Genomic DNA, 14,989 nt, shown 5'->3' with positions numbered 1-14,989 from the left:
TGAATATAAAGTGTCCACTGGCCCACTCCTTCTCAAGTTGAATGAGGCCCAATAGCCTATTTCCTAAGGAGGTTCAAAACGGCATGAGCGCCACAAACTTGTGTGGCGAGCATCCAGTCAAGCAACATCTTGTTCATGGTTTGGCAGAGGCTCTGCTGTGGACAAAAAGGCTGACTTTTTTTTTTTTTTTTTTGTGCAGCTTGTTTGCTATGGTATTGCATATATCAAGCTTATTGAGCATATTCTATATTATTTGTAGTGTGTTAATACATTTTATTTGAGCACCTGCAGTGTTAAAAATGTGCTTTTTTATTAAAAGGCAATTTTTGACCCATGGAATTGATTTTCAAACCCCATAAAACATCATCCATTTATGTCAAAATCCAATCTATTAAATTGAATCAACACCATATACAAAAAATATTATAACACAAAAAACACTCTGCCTGAATTCATTTTATGTATGGACTCTAAGATTATACAGTCATCTACCATCATAATTGCATTTTAATACAATTGCTGTTTCTAGTTTTGGACTAGAAATGTTTTACATGATGACGAGTGTTTTTATAGGATCAGATTTTTTTTTTTTAAAACTTCATATTAGCAACACATTCAACGTCTTATCTGATACCTGTAAGTTACTATGCATGGCGTCTATAAAGGCACTAAATCTGTAGGCCTAGAATAGAGTGTTAGACAACAGAGTAAAATAATGGAATTTGCTAGGGGAGCATTCAAATTTTAAATATTTAATATAGGATAGGCCTACGTTCTGCACTATGGCTCCATGAGTCACTGTATTTCATGCCCACTCCCATAAAAGAAATCATTTTATTCAGATTTTGATGCCTTTCTAAGATATACTATGGATTCACATCAATATCAATTTAATAAGAAAATCGTAATAAAATTGTCTAGCGTTATTCCTCTCCCCCTCAATACCTCTACAATAACAGTCAAACAGTGTTTGCCAACCGTCTGCATATTCATTTGGAAAAGCTGAAGTCGACCATAATGCTAATAATAGGAGTGATTTGTCCTTGCTGTCTTGATAATTTATGTTGAATTAATTATTTATTGATGAACATGACGTTTTGCAGAATTTTGCGTATAATGGATTACAGATACACGGTTAAAGCTTTCTGGAAAAAATACCCTGCTGAAAATAACAGCTTAAACCAACCTGGTGAAATGGTGTGATGGCTGCATCATGGCTTTAAAGGCTTTGAGGGCACTATAACCAGCTGAACGCCAGCTTAGCCAGGCTGTTAGGCTAGTTTTGGTGTTTTATATTTATTTAATATTTCTATGTAGGCCTATACTAAACTTTACTAAACTACACTAAAATTTTCTGTTTTTAAAAACATTTGTCGAGATTCATTCACAAAATCTTGTAAGTGTGTCGTATTCGCACTATTTCGTCAAGCTTCGGCCACGCTTCGTCTGTAATCGTGACCACTCGACTTTTTCCGCCACGCTCTCGGCCGCTCTCGCTCAGTGCAGTGGGGTTGATGATCGGATTTTCGTCTCGTTCTCTGTGTTGTTGTTCTCGGTGACGCGACGGAGGTGTAGCCTGACGCGGTCTCTTACGTGTCGGCCTGAATAAAAGTGGAGCTCCGAGGGCTCGAGAGTGACGGAGGGAGTCTGTATCGGTAAGAGGAAACAAGTGTCCGGAGGGAAAGGGCTCGTCCCGAATGGCATATAAGTCTGGTTTGGGTTCGGCCCGTTGGAAACAAAGAGATCATGGCGGCTGTAGTTGTTGCATGCAGAGGGAGGGGAGGCAAACGGGAGAGCAACACAAACCCAGGGTGGGAAATTTTGATGCATGGCTGATCATTTAAAATGCTACGAAATATGGATGCACACCATCTCTGGTTTTCTTTATGCATCTTCGCAGTTCATATATGTGGGGTTTCTCCCTTTTTGTTGGCTTCTTTCACACCCCGGTTAGACAAAATGTGTGCTGCCTGGTGGAATCAGGGTGTAATACTCTTATATCATTCAGGAATTATTTAATCTTCTCTAATGTCCTTGATGCATTGTGCGATTTATTGGACACGCCCTGAGGATATTGCAATATTTTAGGACAATATTTGGTTTATTATTGCACTGTTTCATGGTTTCATTATATATTATTCTAAGGGCTGTGATCGCACGCCCTTAAGCAAATACAGTTTTTATGCACAATATAGGAAACCTTTTACCCCCTGTACATTGCACATGACTAATAAAGAGATGCAATATTGTATTGCATAATTGCATTTTAAATAGCAAAAACCTATTTAAATACAAGTGATCTTTGATTATGCATTTTGAGGCATTACTCCTGATTTGTCAACAGTGCCAACTTTTTTTAATGCACATAAGTATTTTATATTAATATCAGTAGGCTGTCATGTGGATTCATGCTTACAGTTTTAGATATAAAGATCTATGAATGCACAATATCCTCACGTTTCCTAGAATAAGCTGTCTGGCAGAAAATAGGATTTGAAAAGTAGAGGGAGAGCTATGCATGACCAATCAAACCACAGATAGACTCTGAGCGTCATGAGATCACATTACTGTCGGTTCACGCTTTCTGTCATGCCGGGGCTCGCGCTCTCTTTCTCATCTTTTTCTATCTCAAAGTGCTCTGTTTGTCTTTTTATTTCACAAACATCATGCATAAAAATACTGACACTAATGGTAATAAAACATTGTGTTGTTTTTTATATATATGTATTTATTGTATGCATTTTATCATTACTTTTTGATATTGTATTTATTTTTATTTATTTTATATCTTAACCGTCATACCAACATATGGTACAAACAGTATTATATAAAAGCCTAATGTAGCTTTTTTTTTTTTTTTTTTTTTTTTTAAACTGAGTATAATTCCACAATTTCATTATCAGTTGGTTGGATATGGGGGGTGTTCAGAAAACCTCTATATTTTGAAATTGAAAAATTCAATTGCTTTTTTTTTTTTTTTGAAGTATTTTAGTTTTTGTTTGTTTTTGATTGAGTCAACTGTGTTAGCATAACTTAGACTTTTTATGTTAGACATAAGTTAGCATATCTTAGCCTCTAGCATCCAAGAGGGCTGAAGCCAGTTATTAAAAGCCATATAGCCTGGCTAGCTGTATATGGTGTAAATTAATCCAACTCTTCCTCTCCAGACAGTTTAGAGGTCAAGCACTCCAATATCTACACATGCCGAACAGTCAAGGGAAGTCAGGACTGCATTCACAGCATATTCGGATGCTTTCTATAAAAGAAAAAGCTATATGATACCTTTATTGCAGTACTTAATTTTTATCACTGGCCAGTGTGCTAGTAATTTTAAACTCTCATATTAGATGTTATTGTAGGCTAATGCAGAAATAAAAATTTTCAGAGCACCTAGGGGTTGCGTACTGGGACCTTCTTTAATGAGAACCTACAAACTCTTTACATTCACACTGGGATTTCGATTAATTTCCGTTGTGCACTGTAAGGCATTGCATCTCTTAGTTTGGCTTATATAGGCGTACGTTTAGAGAGAGACCTGACAATATTCTGTGCATTAGCATCAAAATCCTGACTGTAAACATGTTCAGCTAGGATTTAGCAGTTGGTTTCTGTATCATAAATTTAGACTAGACATATTTTCTTCCCTGGACAGGAAAGGTTTCTGGGAAGAATATTTATCAGTGGACATGCAGTGTTGCAGTCTCAGATTTTAGTTCAAACGACCATAGTATTGATTCATAACTGCTCGTCTCGAGTCCAGGAAATCTGCACCCTTATTTCCGACATAATGTCAAATGATTCAATTAAAACTCCATATAGAGTTGCAGCACAGGAACGCTTTAGCCGTACTTAGCTAATGTGTGTCTATATTTGGATATTCTAAAATTAGCTCCCTTTCCAAGAAAGTCTAGCTTCATTTTCATTTGCTAAAACTAGAAAGAAAAACTCTTTAGTGGTTTTTAGCCTTTGTTTGGGTTGGGTTTTCAGCCTTTGTTTGGGTTGGGTTTTCGTCATGTCTTAATCATGTTACAGTATTATACCAGCTAAATACCAAGTAGTATACTACTTACTTGGATGCATTGTTTGTTATAGCATGTCAACGACTGTGATACTATCATGGCAGCAGGATGCCATGCAACACTGGTACTTAAAAAAGTACTTAATGCTCATTCATTTATACAAGTCACGATAACAAGGAAGGAAGGAAGGAACTGTGTCTAATCTCATATTACTTGCACTGGTGGCACCACAGAGCCATAGTCTTTATACTTTATTGAGGAATCAACCTGCTAATTACTTATAGTTGCTTCTTCATATTAAGCTGTAATAAAAGAAAGTATTACAATTACACACTTGAGCTTTAATGCCACTTTGACCTCATTATCTCATTTGGTAGTCTTGTCAGATACTGTATACCAACAACAGTGTTTGCAGAGGTTTTCTCTCAATATTTCCTTAGTACTATGGAGGATGATTTTCAAAGTAGAAATGTCAAAGTTGCTGACTAGTATAGTGACTTTTCTGTGTCTGATCAGATTTCCACAGTAGAAGGGAGTGAGGACCTAACGGAGTCAGTGGACGGTGTGAAGATTCTGCCTAGGTTCCCCTCTTATAGGTATGCATGCTTCATCTGCAATGCCACATCCAAAGTTTCAGGTTGAGACTGTGATAGTAGTGTTAATAAACAGGAATTAACTTGCTTAACATATTAATCATTTATGTAATTGAAAGTCACCATGATACAGTTCTTGTTTTGAATGAATTATTGAGTATTTATTATAAATTTATTATAAAAAACATTTATTTTAATGCCACTTTGTGTATTTGTTCGTGTGGCAAAAATTCACACTAAAGATGTTGGATTCCATTCGGTCTCTCACCAGCTAACTCAATGACCATGGAGTCGGGAGCCGATGCCCAGCAGGGTGCAGACACTGCGGTCTCTGAAAATGAGAACCAACAGCTCACACAGGCCCAAATCGCCACTCTTGCACAGGTAAGAACACAATCGATTGTTTACTATACAGTACGTCAAATGAATTTAGGACATCGTAATTTGAGTCAAGAGTCTGACATTAGATATAGAACATCTATGTTTTACTCTGTGTGTGATGTTGGATAGGTAACGATGGCTGCCGGACATGCAAGTGCCACAGGGCCTACTGTCACCCTGGTGCAGCTGCCCAATGGTCAGACAGTGCAGGTCCACGGAGTTATCCAGGCAGCTCAACCTTCAGTCATTCAGTCACCACAGGTGCAAACTGTCCAGGTATGACAGCTTAACACATCCAAGATCTCTAGATGTTCATGACTGATTGGCAGGATGCATTCATCCCTGATGTATTCTATTCTATTCATCTCACATGGGTTAGTTCACATGGTTAGTTCTTAAAGGTTTAGTTCACCCAAAAATTAAATTTCTGTCATTAATTACTCACCCTCATGTCGTTCCAAACCTGTAAGACCTCCGCTCATCTTCAGAACACAATTTCAGATATTTTTGTTGAAATCCGAGAAGTTTCTGATCCCCAAGAAAAAGGAATGTAATTACCACATTCTAGGTCCAGAAAAGTAGTAAAGACAGTTAAAGTCACATAGTCAATGTGACTACAGTGGTTCAACCTTAATGTTATGAAGCAACAAGAACACTTTTTGTGCCAAAAACAAATCAAATTCTATTCTCGTTGCTTCATAACATTATGGTTGAACTACTTGAATTAATTACGTTGCTTTCTATGAGGGATAAAAAAAAAAACCTCTTAGATTTCATCAAAAATATCTTAATTTGTGCTCCGAAGATGAACAAAGGTCTTACGGGTTTGGAACGGCATGAGGGCGAGTACTAGAGCTGCAACTAACAACTAATAGTCATTCATTGTTAGTTCATGATAGTTCACAGTGCATTAACTAATGTTAACAAATGAAACCTTATTGTTTGTGCTTAATAAGATTAAGAGAAAACTGTTATTCATTTTTATGGTAACACTTTACAATACGTGCAACCATAATCGCACTCTCTCAATATTCAAAGTGCAAATAAGACCAAATTTTTCTTTGATACAGAGCTAAGAGATGGTTACAACTACACTGCCCAGCCTAAAATAGCTTTCATACTGAGAGATATTTGCATTCATCAGGGCGCCGCTTTCAAAATGCGGGGTATTGAAATCGCGTTTGAATGCGCGCTCGTGTTTACTTTCACTCTGTGAACATGGAGTGGCGGCGACCGTTATCCAACTGAATTAAATGTTTTTTATTTAAATACAAAGCAAAACGACAGTAGAGGCGTAATTTAAACATAGCGGTGGCATATTCTTTCCTAATCATCCTAACACTCTATCATGGCAACATCACGAGACTACTTTTTGCCTCGATGAGAAATCTCGTCACATTTTAGTCTCGCATCACACCCCTAGTGCTCGTGCATCGCAGTTGTTCTGCCGTGGTACGCCATTTCGGTTTGCAAAGGGAACAAAGGACCATTTTATTTGGTCTCTGTTTAAAGTATTCCCATACTTTTGATAATCGTGGTCTAGGTTTTTGTGATAGAATGGAACTTTCTCCATTCCCAGGAGCAGAAGCCGCCATTATGCGAGATGAATGTAAACAGTGTGACGCGTTTCACGCACGTCGACGTATTTTCGTAGTCGACGTAATCGATGACGTCGACGCGTCGTTGCAGCACTAGTGAGTACTAATGAAAGAAATTTCATTTTTGGGTGAACTAATCCTTTAACATGCAATTATGTGAAATTTGACCTACGCATGACACAATTGTTTGTTGCTCAGATTTCTACAGTAGCGGAGAGTGAGGACTCACAGGAGTCAGTGGACAGTGTGACCGACTCTCAAAAACGAAGAGAGATCCTTTCTAGACGCCCCTCATATAGGTACGTATAGGTTCTTCAAGGGTTTTGCATTACATAAGGAAATTTTCCAGTCTACAGCTGTTTGTGATCTATAGGAAAATCCTGAATGACCTGTCATCAGACGCTCCAGGAGTTCCGAGAATCGAAGAAGAGAAATCTGAGGAGGACACTGCGCCTGCCATCACTACAGTGACAGTGCCAACCCCAATATATCAGACCAGCAGCGGCCAGTACAGTATGTTAAAGCCCATGACTGAAGTATTGAGATATTTTGGGATTCTGCATCTCCCACTTTAACATCACTGCTCAACATGTCTGGAGCACCGTTAGACCATAACTCCAACATATTTGGTTCTTAGATATATAGTGCCAAGTGCGAACCTTCTCACCAAATCAGTGACAACCTCATAATTGCCATTTCTCCTTCAGTCGCCATTACACAGGGTGGAGCCATTCAGCTTGCAAATAATGGCACAGATGGAGTGCAGGGATTGCAGACTCTCACCATGACAAATGCAGCAGCAGCCCAGCCAGGGACCACCATCTTGCAGTACGCCCAGACCAGTGATGGTCAGCAGATACTGGTGCCCAGCAATCAAGTAGTGGTACAAGGTAAGTTTAAGTTTTTTCAAATCAGTTTTAAGGATATAAACCAGGACATTTATTAAGTAAGTAAAAAGTATCAATATTGATTTGTTGTTGTTGTTTTTAACTTGTTGACCTTTTTGTTATTCTGGGCAACTGCAAAAGCTAAGGGCCGCTCACAACAAGGATGATAACTCAGGGCCTAATTACACCTGGTCACTTCATGTGTTTTCTCTGATTGGATAGCTATCTGATCATGAAAAGACCTGGTGTAAATGCCCCCCGAGATGGATTTAAATCCGATCACTCAAATCACTTCAGGAAGTGGTTTGAGAAGCAAGTGTAAATGCATATGGTTGTTGAAACCTCATATGCAAAGTTGACTCCTCCCAAAATGTTAATGTGCGAGAGCGTGTTATATGATATATGACATTGTAGCCAGATATGACAGTGCTACTGCAACACACATCGCCACAAATGAGTTGCTGAGTATCGCTTCAGCAAGCCGACATGCAAACTAACACAAATGAAACAAAGTAAGTCGCAGATGTTGAACACACATTCATCTTCATTAAAGGATTAGTCCACTTTTAAATACACTTTACCTGATAAATTGACTCACCCCCATGTCATCCAAGATGTTCATGTCTTTCTTTCATCAGTCGAAAAGAAATTAAGGTTTTTGAGGAAAACATTCCAGGATTTTTCTCCTTACAGTGGATTTCAATGGCTACCAACAGATTGAAAGTCAAAATTACAGTTTCAGTGCAGCTTCAAGGGCTTTAAACGATACCAGATGAGTAATAAGGGTCTTATCTAGCGAATCGATCGGTCATTTTCGAAAAAAATACAACCGTTTATGTTTATGCTACTTACGGAACGAAAGCGGCGCCAGTTTCGTTTTTTTCCGTAACTTGAATAGGGAAGGTGTAGAACATTCAGCGTAAGCGTTTTGAAGAATGCGGAAGCGGAAAGTACGTTCAATGCGATATTTTGTTTATAAAGCATAAACGGTTGTATTTTTTTCGAAAATGACAGATCGATTCGCTAGATAAGACCCTTATTACTCATCTGGTATCATTTAAAGCCCTTGAAGCTGCACTGAAACTGTAATTTTGACCTTCAACCTGTAGGTAGCCATTGAAATCCACTGTAAGGAGAATAATCCTGGAATGTTTTCCTCAAAAACCTTAATTTCTTTTCGACTGACGAAAGAAAGACATGAACATCTTGGATGACATGGGGGTAAGTAAATTGATCAGGAAAAGTGTATTTAAAAGTGGACTAATCCTTTAAAAGTAGTGAGACTAAATGATCTTACCAGTGCTAATGCATCTCTTTCTCTTATTGTGGTCTTTGATCTTAAAATTAGCTACTGATAAATAAAATGCAGTGCATATCTGTTGCTTTCGTTGACATGAACTTGCATATAATTGGCATGTAGTGCAGAAATTGAAGATCGGATTTATATTTGTTTTGCGGAGACACATTTATGTCGCCAGGTGTAAATATAACCGTTTTAGCAAATCAGATAACCATAACAATAACGATAAAGATATAGTTCTAAAAATCTCTCTAAATACAAAAGAATAGCAGAGTCCACACTAAAACTATAAAGTTAACGGCACAGAGAAAAGATATCGTTGGAATCACTTTCAAGACGATTTTTTTCCAGCTGATGAACGATAAAAATAATGACAGCCAATCAGAATTCATCCTGCTGTACAGAGCTCAAGTATTTAAAGTGGCAGACGACACTTGTAATAATCAGAACTATTATCGTCCACTGATGTGGACGCTAATGTAGTTAACATTATAGTTATCGTTCTTGGTATGAATTTCTTTAGACATTTATATTCTATGATTTGATGTTGTGCTTTGAATCAAACTCGCTATTGATTCATTGTTTGTGGGCTGCATTTTGTCTGTCCGACAGCTGCTTCTGGAGATGTGCAGGCCTATCAAATTCGTACTGCCCCAACCAGCACAATTGCTCCAGGTGTGGTCATGGCATCCTCCCCGGCCCTGCCAAGCCAAGGTGGTGCTGAAGAGGCCACGCGCAAAAGGGAAGTCCGCCTCATGAAAAACAGGTAAAAACAAAAAATGTTTTTAGTAAAAGTAAACGTACAGTAAACCTTATCACCATTGGGCATAAATGGTGTTATTGGGCATTGTCACTCTTATTAGAGGCGCGTGCAACAGGGTTCTCGGCGCTCGTGCACTGCGCAGTCTTCACACGGATGTGAATCGCTGTTGCGGAGACTCTCTATTCCTTACGTTGAAATCACAAAACAAAATACACATAAACGTGTCCCTGCTCTTGATATACAATCACTGATGAACATCTTTGGTTTTAATGAGAAAAAAATAATAATAATTCATGGTTGGATTAGAACCTAGAACCACTTGCACCCTAAATGGATTTACTGCCACTAGTCCATCAGGACATTCGATTATCAAAGGTGGATCGTCGTATTTATTAACTAATGTACATACTCTCGAGACTAACGACATTTTGTATTATAGCAGATGTAGGGAAACTATAATATTTTAACACATTTATAATTTTAATATCATATTATTATTATTATTGTAATAATACAATTACAATATACCCCCCCCCCCCCCCCCCCCATACACATTCTTGTCCCACCCACTTTTTAAAACAAAGTTACGCCACTGGTTGCTGCTTAATATTTTTGTGGAAACAGTGACAGGATTTTTTTTTTTTTTCAGGATTCTTCAATGAATAGAAAGTTCAAAACAACAGCATTTATTTGAAATAGAATTTAATGTTTTAAATGTATTTACTGTCAAATTGGTCAATTTAATGCATAAAATTCTAATTTAAAAAAAAAATCTTACTAACACCAAACTTTTGAACAGTAGTGAACACAATATCAGTCTTTCTACAGTAGCAGTAGTACAGTACTGACTAATCTCAATACTTGCATAAATGTGTAAAGCTAATGTAAATATAGGCAATCTCAAGTGAACAGTCGAGAAAAAAAGATGCGTCAAAATATTGGTTCTATGCATTAGACCTTGTAGTAAATGTAGCCTAAAATAACTGATGTGTTTGATTATATTGATAATATTCATCAAACATATATATTGACCAAAAAAAAAACATAATACTTGGATACATGCAATTGTTTTAAATTTGTTTGTTAAAGACCCCCTGTGGTGAAAATCAAGTTTTTAATTTTGTTTATATGTCTGTGTGGTGTTTTTAATATGCTTTAAGACAAACCATGTGCAAATTCATCAGTCAACACCATTGCTGAATATTTTCTCCTTAAAACTGTAGTTTACCAAAAATGCGGTCTGAAACTGCCCCGTTCTCTTCCATCACAAGGATGTAACCAATATCGTAAACGTGTGGGGCGGGGCTTTCATATCATTATTTTTACGGAAGCTGATTTTTAGAAGGCAGCTGACTGAGATGGCAAACGGGAACATGGTTTGTATAACATTAGCAACACATTATTAGCTGTTTGATAACAGTCAAGTCAAAGGCTAATCATATCAAAATCTGTTTTGTCAATATAATATTAGGTAACACTTTAGTATAGGGAACACATATAAACTATTAACTATGATTTTTCCCTCAATAAACTCCTAATTTACTGCTTATTAATAGTTAGTAAGGTAGTTGTTAAATTTAGGTATTGGGTAGGATTAAGAATGTATAATAAGGTTATGCAGAATAAGGCATTAATATGTGCTTAATAAGTACTAATAAATAGCCAATATTCTAGTAATATGCATGCTAATAAGCAACTAGTTAAAAGACCCTAAAATAAAGTGTTACCTAATATTATTACAGTATCAACTGAGGGTGCTTTTGCTTTGGTTTGAGGGTGCTTAAGCACCTCGTAGAACCAGGCCTGCCTGTATAATTCGCTCTTCTTCTTTTGAATCAGTTTCTGGTTCAAACATATATTTTTACCCCATTTTGAACCAAAAAGAGTCATCAATACATCTGCTAAATAGATCTCAAATTTCTTCTCTCCTCCAGAGAGGCTGCTCGTGAGTGCCGTCGGAAGAAAAAGGAATATGTCAAGTGTCTGGAGAACCGTGTGGCCGTTTTGGAGAACCAGAACAAAACACTCATCGAGGAGCTCAAGGCACTCAAAGACCTGTACTGTCACAAATCAGAGTGATGTACACATGTTCCGGCGGACTTACGTGTACAGAGACTAAAGGGCAAATCAGCCCGACACGGACGCATGTTTTCTAAATGTTTTCTTATTTTAAAATTGCTGCAGACTGCCTGTATGAACACACAAGTATGTGAGGGAACTGAACAGAAGCCCCCTGGCCAACACAAATCTCTTCTAGAAATATTGGATCATGTCATTATAGACAAAAAATGCTGAAAACTTTACTGTGGACTTAAACACAGAAGCACGTTCTCGGCCATCTTTACTCCTGGACTCAAACCGAAACTCAGAGGAGGGGTTTGTAGGAAAATGTTTACCTTTTTTCCAGTGTGCTGTTGTATAAGTCATCAATAACTTTTAAAAGAGTTACAAATAATGTAAAATAATAATAATAATTTAACTGACATTTCAGTAGTATGGTAGACATCATTAAGAAAGATTTTCTCTTGGAGTTGGCATCATTCCCTCTTTAGATTCAAAAAGTTTAACGTGTCTGACTGTTACTTTTATTTGGTGTATAGTGCTCTTGTGTTTTAAGTTGACGTTTTTTACATTTACTTATGAACAAACTATATACAAATATGAATATTGATTTACAGAATCTATGCCATTTATAAACTGAAATATCGTGTATCATATACAGAACAAGATTATATCCCGTGTACATTTCAATTTTGACATTTTGCTCATTTCAGAAGACAAAAAAATGTACCTAAATGATTTATTTGCTTAAAATCCTGCCTTTGCAGTAGCAACAGTTGCACAAACACAAAATAAAACGGTTGTTTTATTGCTGACATTAGGTCACTGATACACCAAAATTAAGTCAGAAGTTACGCACAGTCGTAAATTTGAAATATTTACCAGGTTCAAACATTTCTTCACATTTATGTTGCTCAGATTCGGCAGATCACTTTTGTGTTAAGCTTGTATATCATAGAGCTATAACTGGATGAAATACAGTCCAATACATTCTATCTCTGGCATTATAGGCCAAAGCATGTTTTATCAATATTACATATTTGGCTTTGATAACGTTATATGGTCAATTTTTTTTTTTTTTTTCAACACTATGAACGTGGAGGCGGTGTCTTTGTATTTGATAACACAAGTAAAGAGTACATGTTATCAATCTATTATGGCATATGCATTTTGGCAGCTATTTCATAAAAAAAGACATGTTTAAAGGATTTCTCTTGTTTCATTTTTCCTTTTTGTATACATTCTGTTGCTTCTGAAAGTTCAAGAAACAACTGAACAGTTGGTAACTTAAGTTACAGCTTGCCTTTATCAACATTAGTTGTATTTTGTTTACAGAGTTGTCTCATTTGACCCAAACTTTTAAAGTTTTTGATGAATAATGTTTTTTTTTTTATTTTTTTTTTTTAAATCAGGTAATTATTGGACTTTTAACCAGCTCATGGTTTCACATGTTGGTTGGAGAATGACATTTTGCATGTTCTCTGCATTGAGGACTGAAAGTTTTAAATGAGATGTTAGCAGACTGAATTAAAAATGCCCGTCAACAATTCCAGTGTGTTCCGAAATGTACCTTTTGTCATCTGTTGGCGAGTGCATCATCTGCTGCTACTCTTAAATGTCGAACCGTCTGCCTGACGTGTCATTTACGTGCTCAAGCGTGACAAATTAGGGAAGCAATCTCTCCACAGCAGGCACTCAAGGTCCAGATCTGCAGTCTAACTGCTTATGCAAGCTGACATGCAACCTGATTTCCCTTACAAAACCAATTATTTTCCGACACAAGAATCTCTTCGAAGGACAGACTGACCTCAGCTTTCAGAGAAATGCAAATTCTGTCTGTCTCCAGTGATAGAATCTTTATTTATTTTTCTGAACCAACATGAATAGAACTTTTTTTTCCCTCTTGTATGTACCCTGTATGCAATGAGATTGATCTACTGCCATGCTGGCCAAAGTGAACTCTGAAATATGCGAATATGCGTGTTTGCCTTCATGCATACAAAAGACCAATCAATTTAAAGCAATGTTTGATTCCACTCATTTTGGACAAACACATCATGCACTTTTTTGTATGATAGCTTTCACCTTTTGGACACTATGTACAATAACCGTTAGGATTTTATAGTGTTTCAAAAGTTTAGAAGTGTATTGTATATACTCTGTGACTTGGCTTACATTTTTAGAAGCTTTGCACTCTATTACTATATAATTGTGTATACTTGTTGTTGTTCCCCCACCTCCCTTTTGTACACAAATGTAAATCTTTAATAAAATACTAATACTGCATTATGAGTCTTATAGTTGGATAAAATGTTTCCCACAATGCAATGTGCTTAACTTCATCGTACTCAAGTGGAGAGCTCAGCTGAATTTACTCATGTTTTTATTGTGACTGAATGGTAATTTGGTAGATACATTCCAATATTTAAGACATTTTTTAAACAAAATTGGATTTAAAATATAAAATAACTTGGCTATTCTTTAATTGGAGTGGCAAACAACTGGCTGAATTTCTTAGACTTTAAAGTAATAAAATGTATTTAAAATTAATTTAAACTATATTCAGTAAAATGGAAGGATTGTTAACGTGTAACACCAGACTAATAAAGTGTAACAAAGTGTATGAAAATGTGTGAAAATTAATAAGAATGAATGAACGCCTCATGCACTCCTCATGACCTTTCACAAAGAAAGTGGTATATATATATATATATATATATATATATATATATATATATATATATATTATTACACACACATACATACTGTACTGTGCAAAAGTCTTAAGCACATCAGTATTTTCACCCCCCAAAAAAGGTTTTAAGCCAGTTATATCTTTTGCTGTAGTGTGTCAATAGGAAATATCCGTTCACATTTCCAAACATTCATTTTGCCATTAATTGTAATAATCCAGTGAGATTTTTGAATACACAATAAAACTGATAACAGTTGGTGCTCCACATGGAGATCAGAGCTCACCATCATCAAATCCGTCTGTGATTACATGAAGAAACATATGAAACTGAGACAAACCAAATCCAGAAGAACTGTGGCCATGTCTCCAAGAGATTTTAAGAAACCTGCCTCCAAAGCTACCTGTAAAATGATGTCCAAGTGTACCTGGACAAGAGCTGTTTTAAATGCAAAGGGTGGTCACACAAAATATTGTTTTGATTTAGTTAATATAAGTTAATTGATAAATAAAATCTATTTATAACAGTATTTTTTAAAAACATCCTCACTTTACAGCATTTTTACACAAGTGCCTAAAACTCTTCACAGTACTGTATCTTTGCAGGCAGGTTTCTTCAAGCATCTTAGAGACACAGCCACAGTTCTCCTGGATTTAGTTTGTCTCAGTTTCATCTGTTTCTTCATGTAATCACA

The 14,989-nt window shown here is 36.6% G+C and overlaps 1 protein-coding gene across 2 annotated transcripts; it reads left to right on the top strand.

The window, feature by feature from the left end:
* The first annotated feature begins 1,496 nt into the window (after window positions 1-1,496).
* creb1b (cAMP responsive element binding protein 1b) lies at window positions 1,497-13,888 on the top strand. Of its 2 annotated transcripts, none has more exons than XM_048193662.1 (9): window positions 1,497-1,655; window positions 4,536-4,615; window positions 4,884-4,996; window positions 5,123-5,269; window positions 6,790-6,890; window positions 6,965-7,104; window positions 7,299-7,481; window positions 9,391-9,544; window positions 11,476-13,888. In XM_048193662.1, exons 3-9 carry the CDS (start codon window positions 4,892-4,894, stop codon window positions 11,618-11,620), a joined length of 975 nt encoding a protein of 324 aa, XP_048049619.1. In that variant the 5' UTR covers window positions 1,497-1,655; window positions 4,536-4,615; window positions 4,884-4,891; the 3' UTR covers window positions 11,621-13,888. The 2 variants fall into 2 exon arrangements, with proteins under 2 accessions (XP_048049619.1, XP_048049620.1); XM_048193663.1 differs by lacking the exon at window positions 1,497-1,655 and adding an exon at window positions 1,667-1,811.
* The last annotated feature ends 1,101 nt before the right edge of the window (window positions 13,889-14,989 follow it).

Source organism: Megalobrama amblycephala, linkage group LG6 (genome assembly GCF_018812025.1).
Source record: "Megalobrama amblycephala isolate DHTTF-2021 linkage group LG6, ASM1881202v1, whole genome shotgun sequence".
NCBI classification, from domain to species: domain Eukaryota; kingdom Metazoa; phylum Chordata; class Actinopteri; order Cypriniformes; family Xenocyprididae; genus Megalobrama; species Megalobrama amblycephala.
The sequence above is the reverse complement of the archived record's forward strand: the minus strand, read 5'-3'. Positions and strand labels throughout refer to the sequence as shown.